Genomic DNA, 19159 nt, shown 5'->3' on the forward strand with positions numbered 1-19159 from the left:
TCGATACCGTGATCGATAGCCGGAATGGTCGCAATTGAGGTCCATATGTCTTGAATTGTTATAATGAAACCACAACTTCAGAAGTCAGGCGCAGTCTCAGCTATATACAAGTCATGTGCCTAAGTCGTCTGAGGAAGAGGAGTGATGAATCAACATGATAAGACTATGGAGATAAAGAATTCCCGAAATATAAACAAGTGCTGAACGAACGGGTATCATTATAGGCGACTAATGCTACTTTTCTATGTACGCAAATAGGTGCAATGCTTTTAGCTAGCATAATATGTACTACGAAGGAGAGCTGCTGGAGAATCTTGAAAATCTCATATGCGACATCACACAAATAATGGCAGCTCAAACTCGTAACCCAAACTTTGGAATCATCAACTCTATTCGTCATGCTCGCTCGCTTAAAACATGTCTGTCTCGAAAAATCTTTTCAAATGCTGTCCGAAGCGTTGCCCTTCTCGGCGGACTTCACTCCGGTCATCTTGCGCTCAACCTTGTCCGTCAACAGATCTCTAGCATCTTTCGCGAACAGGCAGCCCAGGATGGCGATAGCGCCGAAGCCGAAACTAGCCAGGTAGACAGTCTGGTAGGCCTGAGAGTAGGCATTGGGAATGACGGCGGAGATGGCGCTGGAAATCTCGGGGGTCAGGCCGGGGAACTTGGCCAGTGTTCCGCCTAGAACGGCGGCAGCGAGGGATGGAACCTGGTCCTCGGGAAGACCAGCAGAGATGGCGGCGGGGCCAACAGCATGTGGGACGGTGAATTTGAGACGGTTCGAGAGAATCGTGCTGTAGACTGTGACAGCGATGGAGCCACCAGCGGAACGGATCGAAGCCAAAAGACCAGATGCGAGACCAATGTCTTCGGGTTTGCAGAATAGAGGGGCAATGGCGAGCGCGGTCAACTCGATGATGCCGACGAAGAATGGGCCTACGAGTGTCAAGGCGATTCCGGTGTTCAGACTCGTAGGAGTAAGCGCTGCCAAAGAACCAACGAAACCGACCATGGCGAAAGTCGAGAAAATAATCCAGTATCGAACGTTGATTTGTTTGCCCCTTACAATAAAACCTCCAGCGACTTGTCCGATAGCTGTAGCACTGGGAACGGTGGCCTAATCGAAGTAGTTAGATGACAAGCAATGCATTGAAAGGGGCGCAGGGAAAGTCCTTACCGAGAGCCAACCACCGTATGTGATGTCAGAAGTGAACAAGGCCTTGACCTGCTGTGGCCAAAGGAGCACAGCCGAGTAGTAGAACATCTATGGCACTGTCAATCATTTGTGTCATGAAACATGTCCGGTTCGGACTTACGGTTGCAACAGTAGCACAGGCGACCAAGCTGATGAAGCCGCGGTTGCGGAAGAACTTAACAGGGATTGCAGGGTACTCAAGATCGGCATAGGTCTCGTAGATGAAGAGAACGATGAGAAGAACACCACCGATGACGATGGTCGAGAGAGTAGTAGCCGATTTCCATGGGTAGACTGTTCCACCAACGCTGATTCCAATCAGGAAGAGGGTAAGACCAGCAATCCACAAGAAAGTGCCAACATCTGACCATTGCCCGATTAGCATCTTCACACGGGGCTGATTGATACCGTTGAGACTTACAGTCTAGTTGCTTCAGAATCTGTCGCTTTGTCTTGCGCTCGTGAAGTAAATCAAACGTGGGAGGGTGGTAGAAAAAGAAAAGGAGAACAATGGCAACAGCCACGACGATCGTGTTAAGGTGATAGGTCCATCGCCATCCCAAGTTCGGGTTTTCGTAGATCGCACGAGCTTTTGAATTCAAGTCAGCGGAAGAGGTTCGAAAAGGATGTGAAGATTATAGGGGCCACGTACAAATAACGGAACCAATACCAGCTATGGGCGCGCTGGTGCCGAAGATGAATGATAGGACCAGAGGCCGGTACTTGTTAGGAACCAGCTCGCCGATAGCCACATTGAAGCTGAGCTGCACCGTCTCGCCGATACCGTAAACGGTGCTGCCGACAATTAAGGCGTTGACATTCTGCGCAGTGGAGCAGACAATGATGCCGATGAGGGCAACGAAATTGCCAATGATGAAGAACCATCGTCGTCCGAAGAGATCAGACAGACGTCCAAGAATGGTGTAGGTGAACGACAAAGCCAATGTTCGGCCAATGTTGACCCAAGAAATGTAGGGACTCGGTCCTAGAGTAGCGATTTAGTTACTATGCTGGGCCTCGCCGTCGCCCCCAAAAGCCTGAAAAACACATACCAATGTCCGCATTGATGTAAGTCAAGATATTAGTCGGGAAAAGTAGAAATATGTAAGCGGAAATGGAGGAGAGACAGAAGCCCTAGAGAATCTCATCAATATCGAAATCATAAGCACCATCGAGTGGGAAAAGGACGAGGCTACTCACAGCCAGGGCTCCCAGGAAGCGCGGAGAATAGAAATAACCCTTGGGCAAGTCATCGCCCAGGGCTTCCTTGCGAACAGACACGGCGTCATCATCGCGCACACGCTGCGAGTCTCTCGACGAGCTGTCGAAGTCAAATGGCGCGTGTGACTCGGTCATGATTGTGTCCTTTTCCCCAGCCATTGTTGGTGACGGTTGACTCGACATCTCGACAGCAGTACTGGGCTCTAGGCAACTTAAGACTGAGAGCGGCGACGCTTACTGGATCCTCATCGAACGAAATAGGAACAAAAGAGTGTGGTAGCAGAAGGGTCAGCGAGCGGCCGAGTGAGCGGTACTTTTACGGACACCTTGTGATTGCCACGCGTGGGGATTTACGACGTTACTATATGTATACGGGCAGTGATCGACTCTTCAAAAGGAGAGTTCTTCTTCGTTAGTCCTGCACGGAAGCTTTCGTGCATGTGTAGCGTAGCGGTTCGAGACGGACTGCATTGGCTTCTAGTGGTGGACTCTATATTAACATGGAACCTTGTCATAGCGTCCAGTACCAAGGTCTGTCCAGGAGATGAGGTCCACCGAGTCTGATAGACCACGTCCACTACAGTAGTGTGTCGGCGTGCGTGGAGACAGCACTTTTTTTCGGATGATCTTCGTCGTTATCCGTATTGGACCACAGACACAGACGCCATGCCGAGAAAGTCGACTCGCCGCGCTGTCCCCCAGCATCTTAAATGCTAGCGCAGCGCAAGTGGAGAGGCGCGATGGCGAAAGTGCTGGGTAGAACCTGGCTCCAGGCCGGGACCATCGTAACGCCCATAATTTTTACATTCTTGGTATTGTTTGAGAGATATAACCAGAAACTAGTAAGGCAGGGTACACTACTATCGTACAATTTGATAAAAAACCACAACATCTAAGTAAAGCTAGTTGGAATCTGGGAAGACGCTTCTTCGACATTTTGTTCACTATGGCTAAGCGGGCTCCGCTACGCTACCGAGATGGTGTAGTGATAGATGGTAATTTTGCTACAATTTTCATCTTGTATTGCATAACGGGACAATGAGCCGGGGACGGCGACGGTGGATTAACACAAACGGCACCGGGTTCCATCTCGATGTGCCGATGCGCGCAAAGAGGGCGAATTGCCGGAAGGATTATAGAAAATGCTGCGTGACCCGGAGAACTGTTTGGATGTAGAATCACCCGCATGCTCGGGTTCTCCTCAGGTAACCGGGATCTTACGCCACACACTATGGGGAAGATATCGTAGATACGAGGGCCCGGAGGGCAGTGTAGTTATGCATAAAGCCCAAAAGCAAGCTTGTTTCTTGTTTGAAACGCTCTGCTGTTGGGTCGGTTTGGGGCATCCCTACAACTGCCTACAGAAGTTGAGACGTTGTATCAAGAGCGGAGTGGAAGATTGGCGAGGGACACTGTGCACGTGTTATGCCAGGCATTCATGGCACATACATAATCCCTAGTAGGTAACGCAGATAGATGATAGATTGAGCACAGCACTGCTGTCCATGGTCTGCCTTGGCCTCCGCTTGGTATTTCCTTGTCCTCCTCTGCTGCTCCTCCTCCTCGTGCTTGGCTCTCCTCAGACTCTCCTGAACTGCATTTAAGCACTGAAGCATTTAATATTCCCGGCACTAACCTACTATAGCTCCCTTCTCCCCTAATCCGGGGATGATCGGCATTCCCGTCCGTCAACTCCATTAAGTCGACGCTACCAAGTTCAGACGAAGCCTTCTAGTGCAACTACTAGCCAACCGTAGTGTTAGCCTAGGCTCTAGTGCTGGTGAGAAATCTCTAATGTGAGTAGAGCGTCGAGAGCGTGCAGTTCTTACTGTAGTCCACGCTACTCAAGCAGCATTGTCAACTAGATTAACATGCGTAAGCGTGCCTGAGTATACCTGTAAATATGCGTGTGTGCCACTTACTATAAGCATGTCCCACACTAGCGTACTCCTGACAATGCAATGCCTGTTGCGATTATATCGCGGCCTTGTTGTCCTGTCATTCGTGCGCGGACGCCAACTGCATGCCTGCATTCTTTAGCAACTGTGCCTTGCTGTAGGCCTGACCTACTTTAGTAGGTTTATGCGGTACTAAGCTGGTATCAGCTGGCTCAAGTGTCTCGTGTAAGTGGAAAATATAAAAGCCCAGAGTATAAGCATAGTTTATATATGTAGTACATACTATAAAGCCGTCTATCTTGGATATACACGTGTAAAAGTAATCTACAGAGTGGTATTAGAAATATGCTATATTAGAACTAGATGCCTTCAGATCGTGGTCAGGAGCGGAACAGTACACTATTAGAGCTTGCTTGCTTTCCATTGTGGCTCCCTCTTTTCCGAAAATGCTTTGAGCCCCTCAAGGATATTTTCACCCCGTTGTAGCTCAGCGAATTCCTTCTCCAGTGTCCATTCTACTGCCCGTTCTACACTGGCCGTCTCCCACCCCTGGCGTAGCCCCGCGCGCGTGCAGATGATGGCGTCTGGGCTGTTCTGGGCTATGGCTTCGGCGTATTTCACAGCCTCGGCTACAACCTGGTCTTTTGGTACCACCTTGTTGACAACTCCCCATTGATACATCTCTTGTGCCGTGACCTTCCGGCCTGTCATCGCGAATTCGGACGCCCGTTGAAGTCCGATGGTGCGTATCAGCCGGGGGAGAGCGCCTCCTATAGCCGCAAGACCCCTTTTCACCTCTGGAAGGCCAAAGTAGGCATCATCGGCTACTACGACAAGATCGCAGTTAACGACGAACTCACAGCCCCCTCCCATTGCCAGACCATTTACGGCGGCGATCACGGGTTTCTTGCCGAGCCGGCGGCTTAGGGGCTTGAAGGCCGGCGCATTTCCCATACGGTTTTTGGGGTCTGCATCATCAGACATAGAGTTATTCCATTCCTTGAGGTCGGCACCTGCTGAAAAGGCTCGACCGGTGCCTGTGATAATGGCTACGCTGAGGCGTGGCTCCTGGTCAAACCACTTCCATACCGAGTCCATTTCCCACTGCCCCGTGGTTGACATGGCGTTGAGGTCCTTTGGCCGATCCATACGCACCAAGAGGACTCTTGGGGCTGGGTAGGACAGCTTTAAGAAAGTTGGGGTTGGTGGCGGAGGGGTCTCAGTTGGTGATGCCATGTTGTTGATGTTGTGTATCAAGTCACCTGGGATGCAATGAGATGTCTAATTGTATAATCCCATACTCGTGTAAGCAGGTGTGTGACTGAGCTGCCTAATAAGGGCACGTATGATGACAGCAATCGGCACTATGATGATATGCTTCCACGTTGCGGCACAACAAAACGTGGTACTGTATGATTAAGATCAAGGTAACTATTACCACCTACATGCAAGACATCATATTTCCACGTTTTTACCACGATACGGTCGAGGTGGCGTGTTGCAGATCCACCAGGTATCTGGACTAGCGAGGAGATGACTTACATGGTAGCGTGCCCACATGAATGGAATCCTTCAGCCGATGCAGTTGGCGCTATGCTAGCGACGGCAATGATCCGCGACAACTCCCGCGCTATAATAGTGCCAGCAGCGGAGCAGCGTAGGTAGGTGTGTAATCACAAGACGAACCCTTAGGGGTTCTATCTGGTGTTTACGGAAATGATGGCTGACTGTAGGCAGGTCGGCCTTGCACTATCTTCTTCGCTTCGAATGGGGATGTGGGTAGACGAACGATTCTTGATGACAACGGCTTCAACTACCTATGCGCTACCTATCTACTCGCTAACATACGTTATCTACTTTGTAACATGGGGTGGATGGAGGTTCAAGGATCATTTATTCAGATAACCGTATGGTTCTAACTGTCTCGACTGTCAAGGAGCTCTCAAAGGGCATAGTTGAGCGTACTCAGGTGTGGGCATCTTTTTGGATAGTTTCCCACAGTTACATGTACTTAAGTAATACAGCGCCCTGGCAGGTTCTAGATTCTCACGAGGGCTAACTTTTGCCTCGCGACCGGAATGTTAGCAGGATGGAACGAGAGCGTATTTATCCGCACCCGAGTTCTCTACGCGCGAAAATATAAAATTTTGTAAATATCTTTTTAGCCCTGTTATAGTGTACATGTATGTAGTGTAGGCAGTAATTGTTGTTGCCACACTATGCCCTGCGTCTCTCCTGCAGCGGTCGTTTTAACCTTAACGCACAAGTTATGGAGAAGTTATGCGCGGGAGCTATCAGACGGGCGCTACGTGTGTACCGGAAGCCCTGTCGTGGCCATGCGGCGGTCCGAATCATAGTGGAAACGGGGTCCGCCAGAAAACAAGAAAATTCTTACAGTTTCATGTTCCGGTGCATGATGTTGGTATCCTACTTATGCAGCATCCCTTGCATTAGATGGATAGACATATATTATTCAGTAAAAGGTCCTAACCCTGCCGTACTCGGAATATGCAGTACAAGCGGCATATAGCTTTAAACTGACAAGTAAGTGTATGTGCGTTGAAAGCGCAGACACATATTGTTATCCCTGGAACAAACCCCGAGATTCTGTTACCTTGACAATGTCCAATCCCCGCAACTCTGCACAACCTCATCCTACCATTTTCGGCTCTATGCATGGTACTAAACCTACGCTACCAATAGTATTAGACCAAAGGCACGCCCCTAGTTTTGCACCAAGATACGCATACCCAGTTGTACTAAATCTGTAGGTCAGTGAGGAATGGCCCATACAGTGTACGTAATCGGTTTTCGACATGACAAGTCTGTGGGTTTATATGGTGCAATCGAAGCTATTATTCGCTTACGGATAATGTCCGATCGAGCTGTGTGTCACTAACAATAACACGAAAGTACCAAAACGGCGTTCCGAACCGAAATCTATGCCTTTTCTTCTTTCCTTGATCTGTGTAATGTCCGTGCTGCCCCCGCAGTTCGGCCGCTTTTGTATCTTTTCCTTGTCAATATTATGCTGCCCTGGACTTATTTCTTAGCTTCCGGACCCAGACAGTCTATTGATTGGAAGCGAGCCTGGGCAAAGCCAGCCTAGCCAGGGGTTGGCTCTGCGAACTCCTCGATCGATAGCAGTTTCTATGGAGAATAATGTAACGTACCGTCATTATACTCAGGCAGGCAGTGATCTACACTTGTTGACTACACTACTCGACTACGTGCAGTAAGTCGAAATGTCTAGTCGACGCGCTACCTATTCTGCATCTTGCGTAACTCGGTTATCTCCCCCGCTAGTGTAGTGTACACTACACACTACTCAGTATAAACCAGGGGCTGCCCGGTAAGACCGTTTTCCAGGTTACCACGGTTCGATATTGTTGTGTTGGTTGGTAAAGATAGATACGTGTACAGTAGGCGATATTGGACAGCTTTATTCTCGGTACCGGACTTAAGCCACTTAGAATAACGCTGCGTTAGAAAATTCACTCATAATCTAAGGGATTTGCCTCGTGGTGAGTTAGTTCCTGGAGGGGTGTCAAAAGTTGTATGTTTCTGAGAGCTTTCGAGCAGAGAGTATAAATCATAATGCGTATCTATAAGTCTGGAGAGATCTTAATTCCGACAGATCAAAATCTGACGGAGCTACTTCACTCTTCGGCACGCCCGGACCTTCCGGAGTCTCATCTCATTGCCAAAGACAATCTCACAAACCGATGCCTCACAATAGGCCAGTTACGGGACCGCGCGGGCAAGATTGCAAAGGGATTCAAGCTTAAGCTCGAGCCTACTGATCAGGCCAGATGGGCCATCATTCTCCCAAATAGTGTCGAGTTCCTAGAGCTCGTGCACTCGATTCTCTGGACGGGCGGCGTTATATGTCCAATCAATCATGCGTTGAAGGCGTCCGAGATAGGACACGGCCTGTCCGTGGCGCGGCCGCACTTCGTCGTTGCGTATGGCCCTACCGTCCCCGTGGTCCAGGAAGCCCTGAACATTGCCAGTAAACAGCTTGCCAGCCAGGGTGTGGCTTGGGAAAAGCCCGAGATCATTACCATCATTTCACGAGTATCGGGCCATCTGCACGTGCCGGACGATTTCTTCGCGCCCGAGCGCCTCCCAGTCCCGCATTTCTCAGATACACGGACGAGATTAGCCAGCATCCACCTGTCGTCCGGGACCACGGGGTTCCCCAAAGGCGTCGAACTGACGCATTATAATTTCGTCGCAAACTGCTATCAACTCTTCAACCGGGACCCCAAAGCGTTCAACTCGGACGCGCGATGCGTGGCCTTCACGCCATGGACGCATATCGGTAACACGACGATGCCCCTATTCTTGGGTCCTTGGACGGGGATGCTGCACCACGCCATGCCGACATACAACTTCGAGGAGTACATCAAATTAGTAGGTTCCAACCTGTCCACCACGTTCCAGGGTGTTCCAAGCGTAGTGCTCCAGCTCGCCAACTCGGATGCTACCTCGCGGTACAACTTCTCGCACGCCAAAGTTATCAACGCCGGCGGCCCATTGAAGGAAGAGCTTCAGCAGCGTTTACACAGCTTGGCTCCGTGGAAGCTGAACCAGGTATACGGCATGACGGAGGCCGCCGGCTACGTAGCCTACCAGAGCATGGATGAAATATTACCTCAGGCCGCTACAGGCAAGCTGCTCCCGAACATCGAGGCCTGTCTCAAGAGAGAAGGGGCCACGGAGGATGCGCCCGAGGGAGGGCCCGGCGAGCTATGGCTCCGCGGCCCGAACATCACCCGGGGCTACGCTTTCAACGAGGAGGCCAACAAGAAAGGGTTCCCGTTGCCAGGGTGGTATAACACGGGCGACATCTGCACAGTCGACAATGACGGCATGGTCAGCGTCGTGGGGCGCACAAAGGACCTGATCAAGTACAAGGGCTTCCAAGTCTCGCCGACCGAGCTGGAGGGGTACCTCAACACACACCCGTACGTCATCGAGGGAGGCATCGGCCCCACGTGGGACGAGAGCCAGCTCACCGAGCTGCCCACGGCATGGGTCATCCTGAAAGACCACTTCAAGACGGCGGAGCAGCAGAAGGAGGCGCTCAAGCAGATTCACCAGGACGTCGACCGCGCCGTGAGCGGCTACAAGAAGCTTAGAGGCGGCGTGTGGCAGATCGGCCAGTTGCCTAAGAACCCGACTGGCAAGATCCTGAGAAAACAGCTCGCTGAAATGAGGAATGGTTTATGTTCGTTAGATGAAACGCTGAGGGCTAAGCTCTAGCTGACTTTATAGATGCTTGCGATCATTTGGGGGACATCTTTAGACTTGTATAGAATTCTTGATACCATGCTCTCTGACTGAGTTGCTTGTATGAAAATATTTAAATAAATTTGGTTTGATTCATCACGGCGCCATCATATGCACCTGCGTGGCTGGACTTCGGGTTGGCCTTGACCCTTTGAACCAAAAAAACGGCCCTTGAACAATGGTGGAGCTGTCGTATCATGAGAAATGGATTCGTTCTTGTTGATACATCTATGTATTGATTTGTCTATCTCTTAATCTTGTTACAGTTTAACTTTTTAATGCACTGCATCGCTAAGAAGTTTTAATACGAATTGAAAAAAAGGCAATTAGCCACAAAACTACTCTTCCGTTTTCACATCACCCTTTTCCGACTTTTTCTTGTCCCCGGCTGTTTGCTTTTGCCACATGGCATGGTAACTGCCACCGAGCTCGAGTAGCTCGCTATGCGTGCCCCTCTCGATCACTTTGCCTTTATGAAGTACGATGATCTGGTCCGAGTCCACAATTGTAGATAGACGATGCGCGATTGTAACTGTGGTGCGACCAGCAGTCACCCGCTCAAGAGCCTCCTGGATCTGTCTTTCCGTGTGCGAGTCTAGAGACGCAGTAGCCTCGTCAAGGAGTAGGATTCGGGCGTTCTTCAGAATTGCACGCGCAATAGCAATCCTTTGTCTTTCACCGCCTGACAGTTTGAGTCCTCTTTCGCCAACCTTGGTTTCATACTGGTCGGGAAATGACATTATTCTCTCATGGATGTTCGCCGCCTTGCACGCCTCATGAACGTCTGCTTCGGAGGCCGTACGATCGGCATAAAGCAGGTTATACATAATCGTAGCATTGAAGAGGACAGTATCTTGGGGTACTACGCCTATGTGCTTTCGAAGTCCATCAATCTTCAAGTCACGAACATCATGGCCATCAACGGTGATCGATCCATCGCCCACGTCGTAAACTGTATTTCGATTAGGGCTATGATACGTGATCGAGGGCAGGGGTGCTTACATCTGAACAGAAGCTTCAAGCATGTTGACTTGCCGCTTCCGGACTCTCCTACAAGTGCTGTCTTAGTACCTGGTGCAACAGTGAAGTCGACACCGTGTAAAACAGGTTCCTTGTTCTGGTAGGAAAAGGTGACATCGTTGAATCTGATCTCTCCCTGGGCGGAAGGCAAGTCTTTGGCGTCAGGCTTTTCCACAACTCCGGAAGTCTCTTGGAACTGTGGTTCTGTTAGGCTTATAAAACATGTTTTGGGGTAAAAACGCAGCTTACCAGCTCAAGCATACGCTCGGCTTCAATAAGGTTGTTCTGAAGCATCGTATAGAAAGTGCCAAAGAAATTTAAAGGAGCTTGCAGCTGGGCGAAGTACGTTATCAGACTAACAAAGTCCGACACGTTTTGCTGACCATGAGCAATCTTGTAGGCGGAAACGATGACAATGAGAGCCACGCCAACCGTGAACACTGAGCTCTGCGTTAAATTTAGTGCATTCAGGGAGAGAAGGACGAGACGCTCGGCTTTCTGATAAGTGATAACATGACCCTTGTACTTTTCTGTCTCTGCGGGCACAGCACAATTATGTTGTACAGTTTCATAAGCCATGATAGCGTCGGTTCTGGTTTGAAATCAGCATTTCACTCCAATTGGGCCAGCGAGGGATTTCAACTCACTTCGTCGCTTCCATATCTCTAGCTTTGGTTGCCATATCTCTTCTTTGTTTTCCTCGGTACTTGGCCATGTAGATGGTCATAAAGATGTATGACCACATAATAACAAGAACGATGAGCGTATAGAAAGCATCGTATTTGAAAAAGAAAACAACGGATGCCACCAAGATATCGAAGAGCATTGGGAAAACCTGGAATAAAAAGTTCTCAAGGAAGGTGTTTATGGCACTGCCGCGGCTGAGAGCGCTTGTGACTTCACCAATACGTTTGCTGAGGTGAAAATCCATAGATAATCCGAGGACATGCTCAAATGCTGCGCATGACAATCTTCGGAACAGAGACTGGGAGACAGGAATCCACAGGATAGAGCGGGCTGCCCCGATCACGCCTTGCTGTCCTTGAAGACCTCGATATACCACGTAGAGAATCACCTCTTTCCACGGAATCCTCCCGTATCCGAGAGCATCGACTAGTACGCCAAGTTGCAAGGGTACCAGAATATTCACTTTCACCATCAGTTAGCAATTCGTCTCTCTCATGTCGATAACAAGGTCTTCAAGAGCTGCTAGGCTTGTACAAGAAGATTGCCTAAGAGACTATAGGTGCCAAATCTTATACTTCGGCAATGGGGACAAAGTGGGCGATGTCTGGTAGAGATTCACTCACCGATGCGCTGGGCGATTAGAAGAAGTATGCAGAGAACAACGGTTGCTTGGTGAAGTGGTGAATTAGAGGGCCTGACATACGTTAGGTGCATACAGAGACATATGAATATGATAAGGCAGCGCTTACCAAAGATACGGGAAGAGCACCCGAGTGCCAGCAAAGTAATCAAACCAATTCGACTTCGACGGATCGCGCGGCTTCTTAACATCGGGTTTTCCTGTATGCGCAGTACCTCCGTATCCGTTAGTAGGGCCATGTCCATTTTCCAGAAGAGGTCGTCTCTCAGATATGGTTCCCGGTTCAGCCTTCCTTAACTCATATTCTCTGCGAAGCACAAGAGAGACCATGACTAAGAGCAAGGCAATGCGTGCCATAGCAAGACCAAATAGCCTATCAAGCAGTCCTGATGGTGCCCCAATAAGATGGTACTGTGATTTGAATACAGCCGCAATGACAGCCTCTACCAAGATACCAACTCCCCAAGCGATGCTGTGAGGTATTGATGGAGTCCATGGTCCATCGGGGTCGGGCAAAAGACCAGTTAGAAAGTACAGTAACACAGCAACATAAGATGCCTAGAGATGATATCAACTACTGCGCTTCACGATTCATGTGAAGCCACATTATACAGAACATACCAGGTAGGCGCTGTAGGGGAAGTTGGTCGGAGCATCTTGAATGGTAGAAGCATAGTACGCGGCCAAGATGATACTAGCGAGCTATTATGCACAATAGGTGAGCAGAAACGCATCAGAATATCCTGTCGGGTCGGGTGGAACGCGTACAAGCAGCGGTGTCAAGACAAGCTGCACAGCCCAGACACACTTCGCGTAGAATCGGTGGATCTTCTCGACGCCCTTCTCGTCGATCTGGGGCGCGCTGCCAGCATAGTTGTATCTGTACCGGGCGATCTGCGAGAGGAAGAGAGTCACGATCAAGCCGCAGGGATAGAAGTAAAAGCCAATGGCAAGCCCAAGCTCGACATTCGCCATTGTAGCCGGGTTCAATTGGCCATTGACCGTGGAGCTTACCTAACACAAGAACTAAGAAGAACTAAGAAAGGTGAAGAAGGCTTGTTGCGATGTCGCCATCGGAAGCTCGAGCTTAAGGTGAGATCTTACGAGATGGACGGACAGGGACCCGTAAACAATCCGCGCCGTCTGATTGGCTGTGCCGTGAGTTGCTGATAGGCAGTCGCTGATAAGTTCTGTCACGTGAGGCCAATCCAGGCACGACTTCTTAGTCAGCGGTCGTTGTGTTGTTCCTGCTCTGTTCTTGCCACGAACGCGCGGTGAGAGAGGTATGTGATCTATCGTTGGCATGAGGACTCGACCATGTATGCCGGAGATGTGGTTCTTACAAGTGTTAGCTTAGCGTAGGTGAAATCTGCTGTGTAACTGGGTGGTTTTAGCCAAAGGCGCCCCACGTCGAGCCAAGGCGCAGAATGTTTGCGCTGTGAGCTTACTTCATAGATGAATGGCCCTTGTGTCTATGAAGGATACGATGAACAATTACTGGATCCCAGATAATATCGTACTTTCTTTCTTGCATTTTTCTTCATTCCGATCTCTCTCCTCTACTTACTTTTTATGAAAACTCACTCGTTCTTTATTTTGAGTGAATTATCGCTTGCGCCAACAATACCCAACGTTTGCCTGTGACCCTAAAACTGCTAATTAGGTACACAAAAGATCAAGGAAATGAATAACCAGTAAATTCCAGAAATATATCATAAATTCTCCAGTGCTGTCTACTTCTGCGTTCTTGGTGGTGACTCTCTTACCGTCATCGCTCCTTTTGAGTTTATTTGAATGAGACACTTCGTTTTCAATTGTTTCAATGTCATAAATTCATTAGGAAACTTCACGGGAAATGTCCAACACGTCCATCGGAATTTGTTAGGTCTTTCATGCCAACAATAGGAGTGTGCATAGACGTTTGCTATCCCACGAAGGTCTTAAAACTTCATGCGATGATCTTCAGCGTTCCATGTACTCTGTCTATGCGCCTAATTACACACCTCGCTCATGGGAGAGCACTCTATATTACACGCTACAAGCTGTACTAGCTGAATATGCAGTTCACCTTGCGCTTCGGCCGTACGAAAGGCCATTCCAGGCTGTTCATGATCTTCCGGAGATATGCGGGGAATATTGGAAAGTGAGGTTATATAGACTTCGCTTCTTGAAATAGACCACAAAGACCTAAGCGGTTTGAGCTGGCAGGCCAGTTGTATATAGAGTCGAGTTAAGCCACCAATAGCTGAGAAGGAGTTGGTTGGTCAAGGGCTCATGCAACCCTAGTTGATCATTGTCATCTGAATTGCTCAAGTTCCAAGCCCAGTCATCTGCCCTTGTATAATCTTTGGGGCCTCTTTCAAGAAGCAAAGTCTATATAACCTCATTTTCCAATATTGCCCAATACTGCCTACATGTCTTTGAATAGTTATGAACAGCTTGTAATGGCCTTTCGTACGGCTAAAGTGCAAGGCAAACTACATATTCAGCTAGTACAGCTTGTACGCGTGTAATACACTCCGACATCTTAGGCTAAGGCCAACATCTACTATCAAGTAAATTCCCATATCCGAATACAAGATTAGATAAGACTTAACAACATGAGATACTTGGCAGTTCAAAGTGCGAATTTATATAGCATTATAACATTAAGGTATTATTATCATAACCTTTCGCTCGACAGTGTATAATCTAAAGTCGAGTTCAACGGAACTCAATTTACATTAATATTCTAACTTTCACGTGTTTAGTACTGATACAACTAGAATCTCTAAGATAATTACCTTTTCCTACGCCGTAATGTGTACAGATAATTATACCGTAAGTGTGTGTATCATTAAACCTTGAAGTTGAATAATGAAATGTTGGCCCTGAGATCAGTGGGGTTGCTATCGCAACTTTCTATAATAAATTTTCTTTCCCGGCAGGCAATGACTTTTGTCCAAACACTCTATATACAAATATTCACCATGCTCCCAATCCTAGTGTGCCGACAGTCAACACTGAGCAGGACTCTGAGTTGGTGAGCCTCCTCGTGTCGCTATTGGGCAAGCCACACACGGAGATATGGCCCAGAATAGAAGATGCAGACTATTGGTAGAGGCACAACACGTGTCGGAATGGTATAACCCCCGGTGTTCATTCTTAAAATTCCAAAAAGGTAATTGCAGAAACATGTACCTAACGCCACTTAACAAATGAGGCATCAATGCTTGGTAAAACGAACATCATGTCACGCTTTACTAGATATTGCATGAGAAAACGACATTTCCTCGGAAGAAGTGAAAATACATAGAGAAGCAAGGGGTTCTCGTCACCGAATATGATTGTTGGAACTGGTATACCTAGCTTCTTCCTAATCTGTATCTATACAGGGTAGCATTAGGATTCTAGATAGTAATTCCCGCTAACCATGTCCTAGATGTACCTTACGAATTCGCCACCGTTATTGGGTGCAGCACCGCCACGCGGGACCACCGTGGTATTTAAGTTAGAGGATGCTCTTGCTTGAGAACTATTCCTCAACTACGAATTACAAATTCCAACGAAGATAGATCATGTCATAATTAGATGATCATTTGTTATTTTATTTGCACTCGAGCCAATAAATGCATTGCATTGATCTCTTTTCGTGTAACATCTGTGCGGAACCGACCTGAAGGAATACGAAATCTACTTGAAACTCCTACATCTTCACATTACTAAAATATACACACTAAAAACCTGTGGTAATTGAACATTGAGGCTCCACGAGCTTCCCACGTCTGGCCGTATAGCAACTATGGGCTAGCAGGTCTACGCGATGCATTCTATGATTTCAAATAGCTATGAACGCCGATCATAACAACATGCTTCTATGCATGAATTGATTACCCACGTGGTAACGGAATGGAAAGAACCACACGTGTGTACAAACTGACTCGGAATTCCAGATTAGATCCGCTCACTGCCAGTCTAGATTGGCTGATGTGCCCGTCCTTCGGGAGAGCAACTATGAAATGGGAAAATTAATAGAAGATCATGCTATGAAATGGTGCAAGTCACGGCCATCGCTAGCAGTGCAACTCTAAGCCCCTTATCCAAGCACGATTCTGGCAGGTGTAGTAGATAGGTTTATATAGAACCATTAACAAGTAGACGGGATGGCTACGGAGCCGATTGATGCGTCTCGTAGTCAGTTACGGAGCTTGTGGAGTACCGAGGTCAGGCCTTCTCACGATGCTTCGTTTTATGTTAATCAACGACGGCGCATTAGAGCTCTGCGAACACGATCGGGACCAACACTACTTACACGGAGAAGTGCCGGGACGAGACTACCCTGGCCAGTCTTGGTCGCCAAGGTGATAAACACTTGACCAGGGACGATCCCCGTGTCTCCTTCCCGTTTGCTCCACCGCTGAAACGACTCTCCACCCGTTGATTCTGTCCTTGGCTTCGAGGAGCCGAAGAAGTGAGGCCAGGAACTCTAGCATCATGTAGAATCCCATTGAGGACGAAAAATATATGGAAACAACTGTGGTCTAGGTAAGCGGGACATGTGCTGCAACGTATAGACAGCTACGGCGCATACGAGAGCCTATCTCGGTGAAGATAAGCTACAAACTAGTTGCATCTGAACAGCAATACCACCTTACAGCCTTGCCGAAGCTGCACTGCATAGGTACAAGACCGAACTTCCTTGACGCCAGGACCCTGGTTCGATATGCAGTGTGTATGCGGGCACCGTGGTAGTACTTGGGGGTATGGGGGCCCTAACGGTGACCTTCTCGTTAGAGTGCGTGATCCACGGCCGTTCCTCTGAATCCGTGTGATAACGCCACATATCCAATTTTCTAATTGGAAAGTAGACTTTCTGTCTATGTTGACACATACTTTGCAGTGGCCGTCGAACAGATGTCCTTCGCAGCGGAGCCACGAGGCGAGTTCTGAGTCAAATTACATAGTAGCTGCGTCATTTTGAACCCTGCAGCGCAGCAGAAGTGCGTTTTGCGCAGAGCGAGAAGCGCACCACGGAAGCACAGAAGCGAGCGTAGATCCGTGCGTTTTACGGTATACCGTGGGTTGCGGTAACACTGATGCTTCCTCGATTAGTCTTACATAGTACTACGTACATCTGTGTTAAGCAGACGAATCTAAATATACTTACTTCGACCAAAAGGCTGGCCACCTAGCTTAGCCTAGGGAGGCAGTGGAACTGTTACAATGTGCTGAAGAGAATCAAGACCCATAAGTTCAGTTGAAAACGGAGGCCGGTTCCTGCAAGCGCGGCGCCACCTCATCATTTGACAGTCGATCCTCGGCGGCGGCATGTGGCTCCCGAGGCTCCCAAACTGGAAGTGCGAATACCTGAGTAGGTCACCAGCTGAGATGGGGACGATGCGGACAATATAAGGTGCATCGTACGCGCTCAGGGACAAAACCAGGTTAAGGATTGACGTCTGAGGCGTTAAGAAGACGGCCGGAGAGCGTTAAGCGGGGGGCAAAGCGAGCTGTTACGGAGTATGTTCTCGACTACACTCCCGTACCGCTCGAGCAAGCCAATCATCGACCTTGTTGATGAACCCCTCCTACCTGAATAAGTAGTATAGCTAGATAGACTAGCGAAGGTCGAAGCGGGCGACTACCTTGATTTTTAGCCAACGCCATGATTTTTGGGGAATAGTGCGGGCAGGGACGAGTAAAGATTGTGAAGATAAGTCACAGAGTTGGTCACGCCATGTTACCGTTCCTTATCCTCCTCGAAATCTAAGTAAGAGGAAAAAAGGCGGAAGTATTCTAGCAGTGTCACTTCCAACCTAAGGTACGCAGAGGTAGAGAACCAGAAAGTGATCAACATTGGTTCTAGAGAATGATTCCTTGTGTTCCACATGGTATTATTAGCCCATCACGACCGTGTACTGTAACACTGTCGCATTCTGTAAATGTCAAACAAGGGTTTAACGAATAGAAATATCAACTTGACACAGATAGTACCGAGGACCCTGTGTATGTATTGTGCCAGTTCTATCGCCTTCCTCTCGAGTATGACCTCCTATGCTGGTCTTCCGAAGATTCAAATTGGCACCTTTATCACGACATCAGCATGACGAGCTAGCCGCCTGCCTCTTCAAGCAATACGATAACAATGATGAAGGGTCAATGGTTGAAGCAAATGCCGAAGGGCAGCTGATTGTTATAGACCCTGCTAGTTCGGCAGTGCTAGAGACTTCTCATGAACGCTACTGTAGGTGACGAAGTGAGCTGTCTCTTTGGCGTGAACGTAGATTTCGGCCGGGAGTAGAGGGGCAATGACCTACGATAGACAGGGCTTTTCATACATATTTGAAGCCCACAGGACTCGAGCCCTTTGCCCGCATTCGCTTGTTGTTTTTGTGCCCCCCCTCTTTGCAACCATTATTGATTCATGAGCCATGCAGCAACGAGATGTCTGCCAAGCCTAGAATTGGCACCCAAGGCTGGACCAGCGGCCCTTTTTGGGGAGTCGCCGAACTAGTCCAGTCGTCGCCGGCATGTGTCCCCCAGAAGTGCTGTTGCTACAACTAACGAGCGTCTCAAGCAAGTAGCAAGATTGGCCAACGAATAAGCACCCTAGCTCCTGGCGAGCCAATTGTATCGTTCAGATACCATGGTGATATGTTTCATTTTTTTGGTTTTTTTTATCGGTTAAGGTTAAGTAAGATGAAGAAGAAAACCTACTTAGTAGCACTATGGCAGGTTACATTACACGTAGGTACAATGCGGCAACGAAGCGAGCGCTGTTGATCGTAGACTGCTGCTCTACTAAGGTTAGATGCATCTGATAGCCTATTCCTGCCCTGCCCTGACCTGCACTCCATGAACCTACACTATCTGATGGTGGGCAACAGGGTTCACCACAAAGTCGAGAAAGTTTCTCTGCGTTGTTGTTGTTGTGGCGAACACTAAGTTTGCTTCCTTGCGCAGTTCACGCAGATCAGTCTTCGGTTGACGCCGACCGTCCGCGGGATGAGCACTAGTCCTGTAGCCTGAATAGGAAGGCATCGTCCGTCAAGAGATATGACGTGCAGACAAGCAAAGATACCGTTATTTATGACTACCTATCGAATTTGAAATTTCTCGCTCAGGTCTGCCATTGAGCTGATGTAAGATACCTTGTCGTCAGCGCAAGCTACGCTAGCAATTTTGACACATGCGGGATACCTATCGTGCTCTGTCCCTAAG

The 19159-nt window shown here is 48.6% G+C and overlaps 4 protein-coding genes across 4 annotated transcripts; 1 reads left to right on the top strand and 3 right to left on the bottom strand.

Moving 5' to 3' along the window:
* Positions 1-439: 439 nt before the first annotated feature.
* F5B22DRAFT_649368 (fungal trichothecene efflux pump) lies at positions 440-2578 on the bottom strand (the record flags this gene model as incomplete). The annotated part of the gene is made up of 7 exons (XM_047979162.1): positions 440-1120; positions 1181-1267; positions 1320-1561; positions 1620-1787; positions 1851-2183; positions 2251-2332; positions 2399-2578. 7 exons carry the CDS (start codon positions 2576-2578, stop codon positions 440-442), a joined length of 1773 nt encoding a protein of 590 aa, XP_047828059.1.
* Positions 2579-4569: 1991 nt separating this feature from the next.
* On the bottom strand, positions 4570-5994 carry F5B22DRAFT_370951 (enoyl-CoA hydratase/isomerase). Its single transcript, XM_047971167.1, has one exon. It carries the CDS (start codon positions 5551-5553, stop codon positions 4720-4722), a length of 834 nt encoding a protein of 277 aa, XP_047828060.1. The 5' UTR covers positions 5554-5994; the 3' UTR covers positions 4570-4719.
* A 1312-nt stretch (positions 5995-7306) lies between these two features.
* On the top strand, positions 7307-9806 carry F5B22DRAFT_618424 (AMP-binding enzyme). The gene has a single exon (XM_047975698.1). The coding sequence runs from the start codon at positions 7915-7917 to the stop codon at positions 9583-9585; it is 1671 nt and encodes a 556-aa protein (XP_047828061.1). The 5' UTR covers positions 7307-7914; the 3' UTR covers positions 9586-9806.
* F5B22DRAFT_618425 (uncharacterized protein) lies at positions 9807-13368 on the bottom strand. The gene is made up of 8 exons (XM_047975699.1): positions 12728-13368; positions 12581-12661; positions 12069-12517; positions 11943-12013; positions 11280-11781; positions 10882-11224; positions 10615-10828; positions 9807-10564 (listed from the first exon to the last, which is right to left on the bottom strand). The coding sequence occupies exons 1-8, from the start codon at positions 12932-12934 to the stop codon at positions 9951-9953; spliced, it is 2481 nt and encodes an 826-aa protein (XP_047828062.1). The 5' UTR covers positions 12935-13368; the 3' UTR covers positions 9807-9950.
* Between the last annotated feature and the right edge of the window lie 5791 nt (positions 13369-19159).

Source organism: Xylaria bambusicola (assembly GCF_022495145.1).
Source record: "Xylaria bambusicola strain CBS 139988 unplaced genomic scaffold F5B22scaffold_42, whole genome shotgun sequence".
In the NCBI taxonomy this organism is placed as follows: domain Eukaryota; kingdom Fungi; phylum Ascomycota; class Sordariomycetes; order Xylariales; family Xylariaceae; genus Xylaria; species Xylaria bambusicola.

Excerpts from the sequence above, each read along its gene's own strand:
- F5B22DRAFT_618425 (XM_047975699.1), bottom strand. The coding sequence starts at position 12,934 with ATGGCGAATGTCGAGCTTGGGCTTGCCATTGGCTTTTACTTCTATCCC. Across the intron at positions 12,518-12,580 it reads TCCCCTACAGCGCCTACCTG|GCATCTTATGTTGCTGTGTT; the intron begins GTATGTTCTGTA and ends TATCATCTCTAG. Across the intron at positions 11,225-11,279 it reads AGAGATATGGAAGCGACGAA|AACCGACGCTATCATGGCTT; the intron begins GTGAGTTGAAAT and ends ATTTCAAACCAG.
- F5B22DRAFT_370951 (XM_047971167.1), bottom strand. The coding sequence starts at position 5,553 with ATGGCATCACCAACTGAGACCCCTCCGCCACCAACCCCAACTTTCTTA.
- F5B22DRAFT_618424 (XM_047975698.1), top strand. The coding sequence starts at position 7,915 with ATGCGTATCTATAAGTCTGGAGAGATCTTAATTCCGACAGATCAAAAT.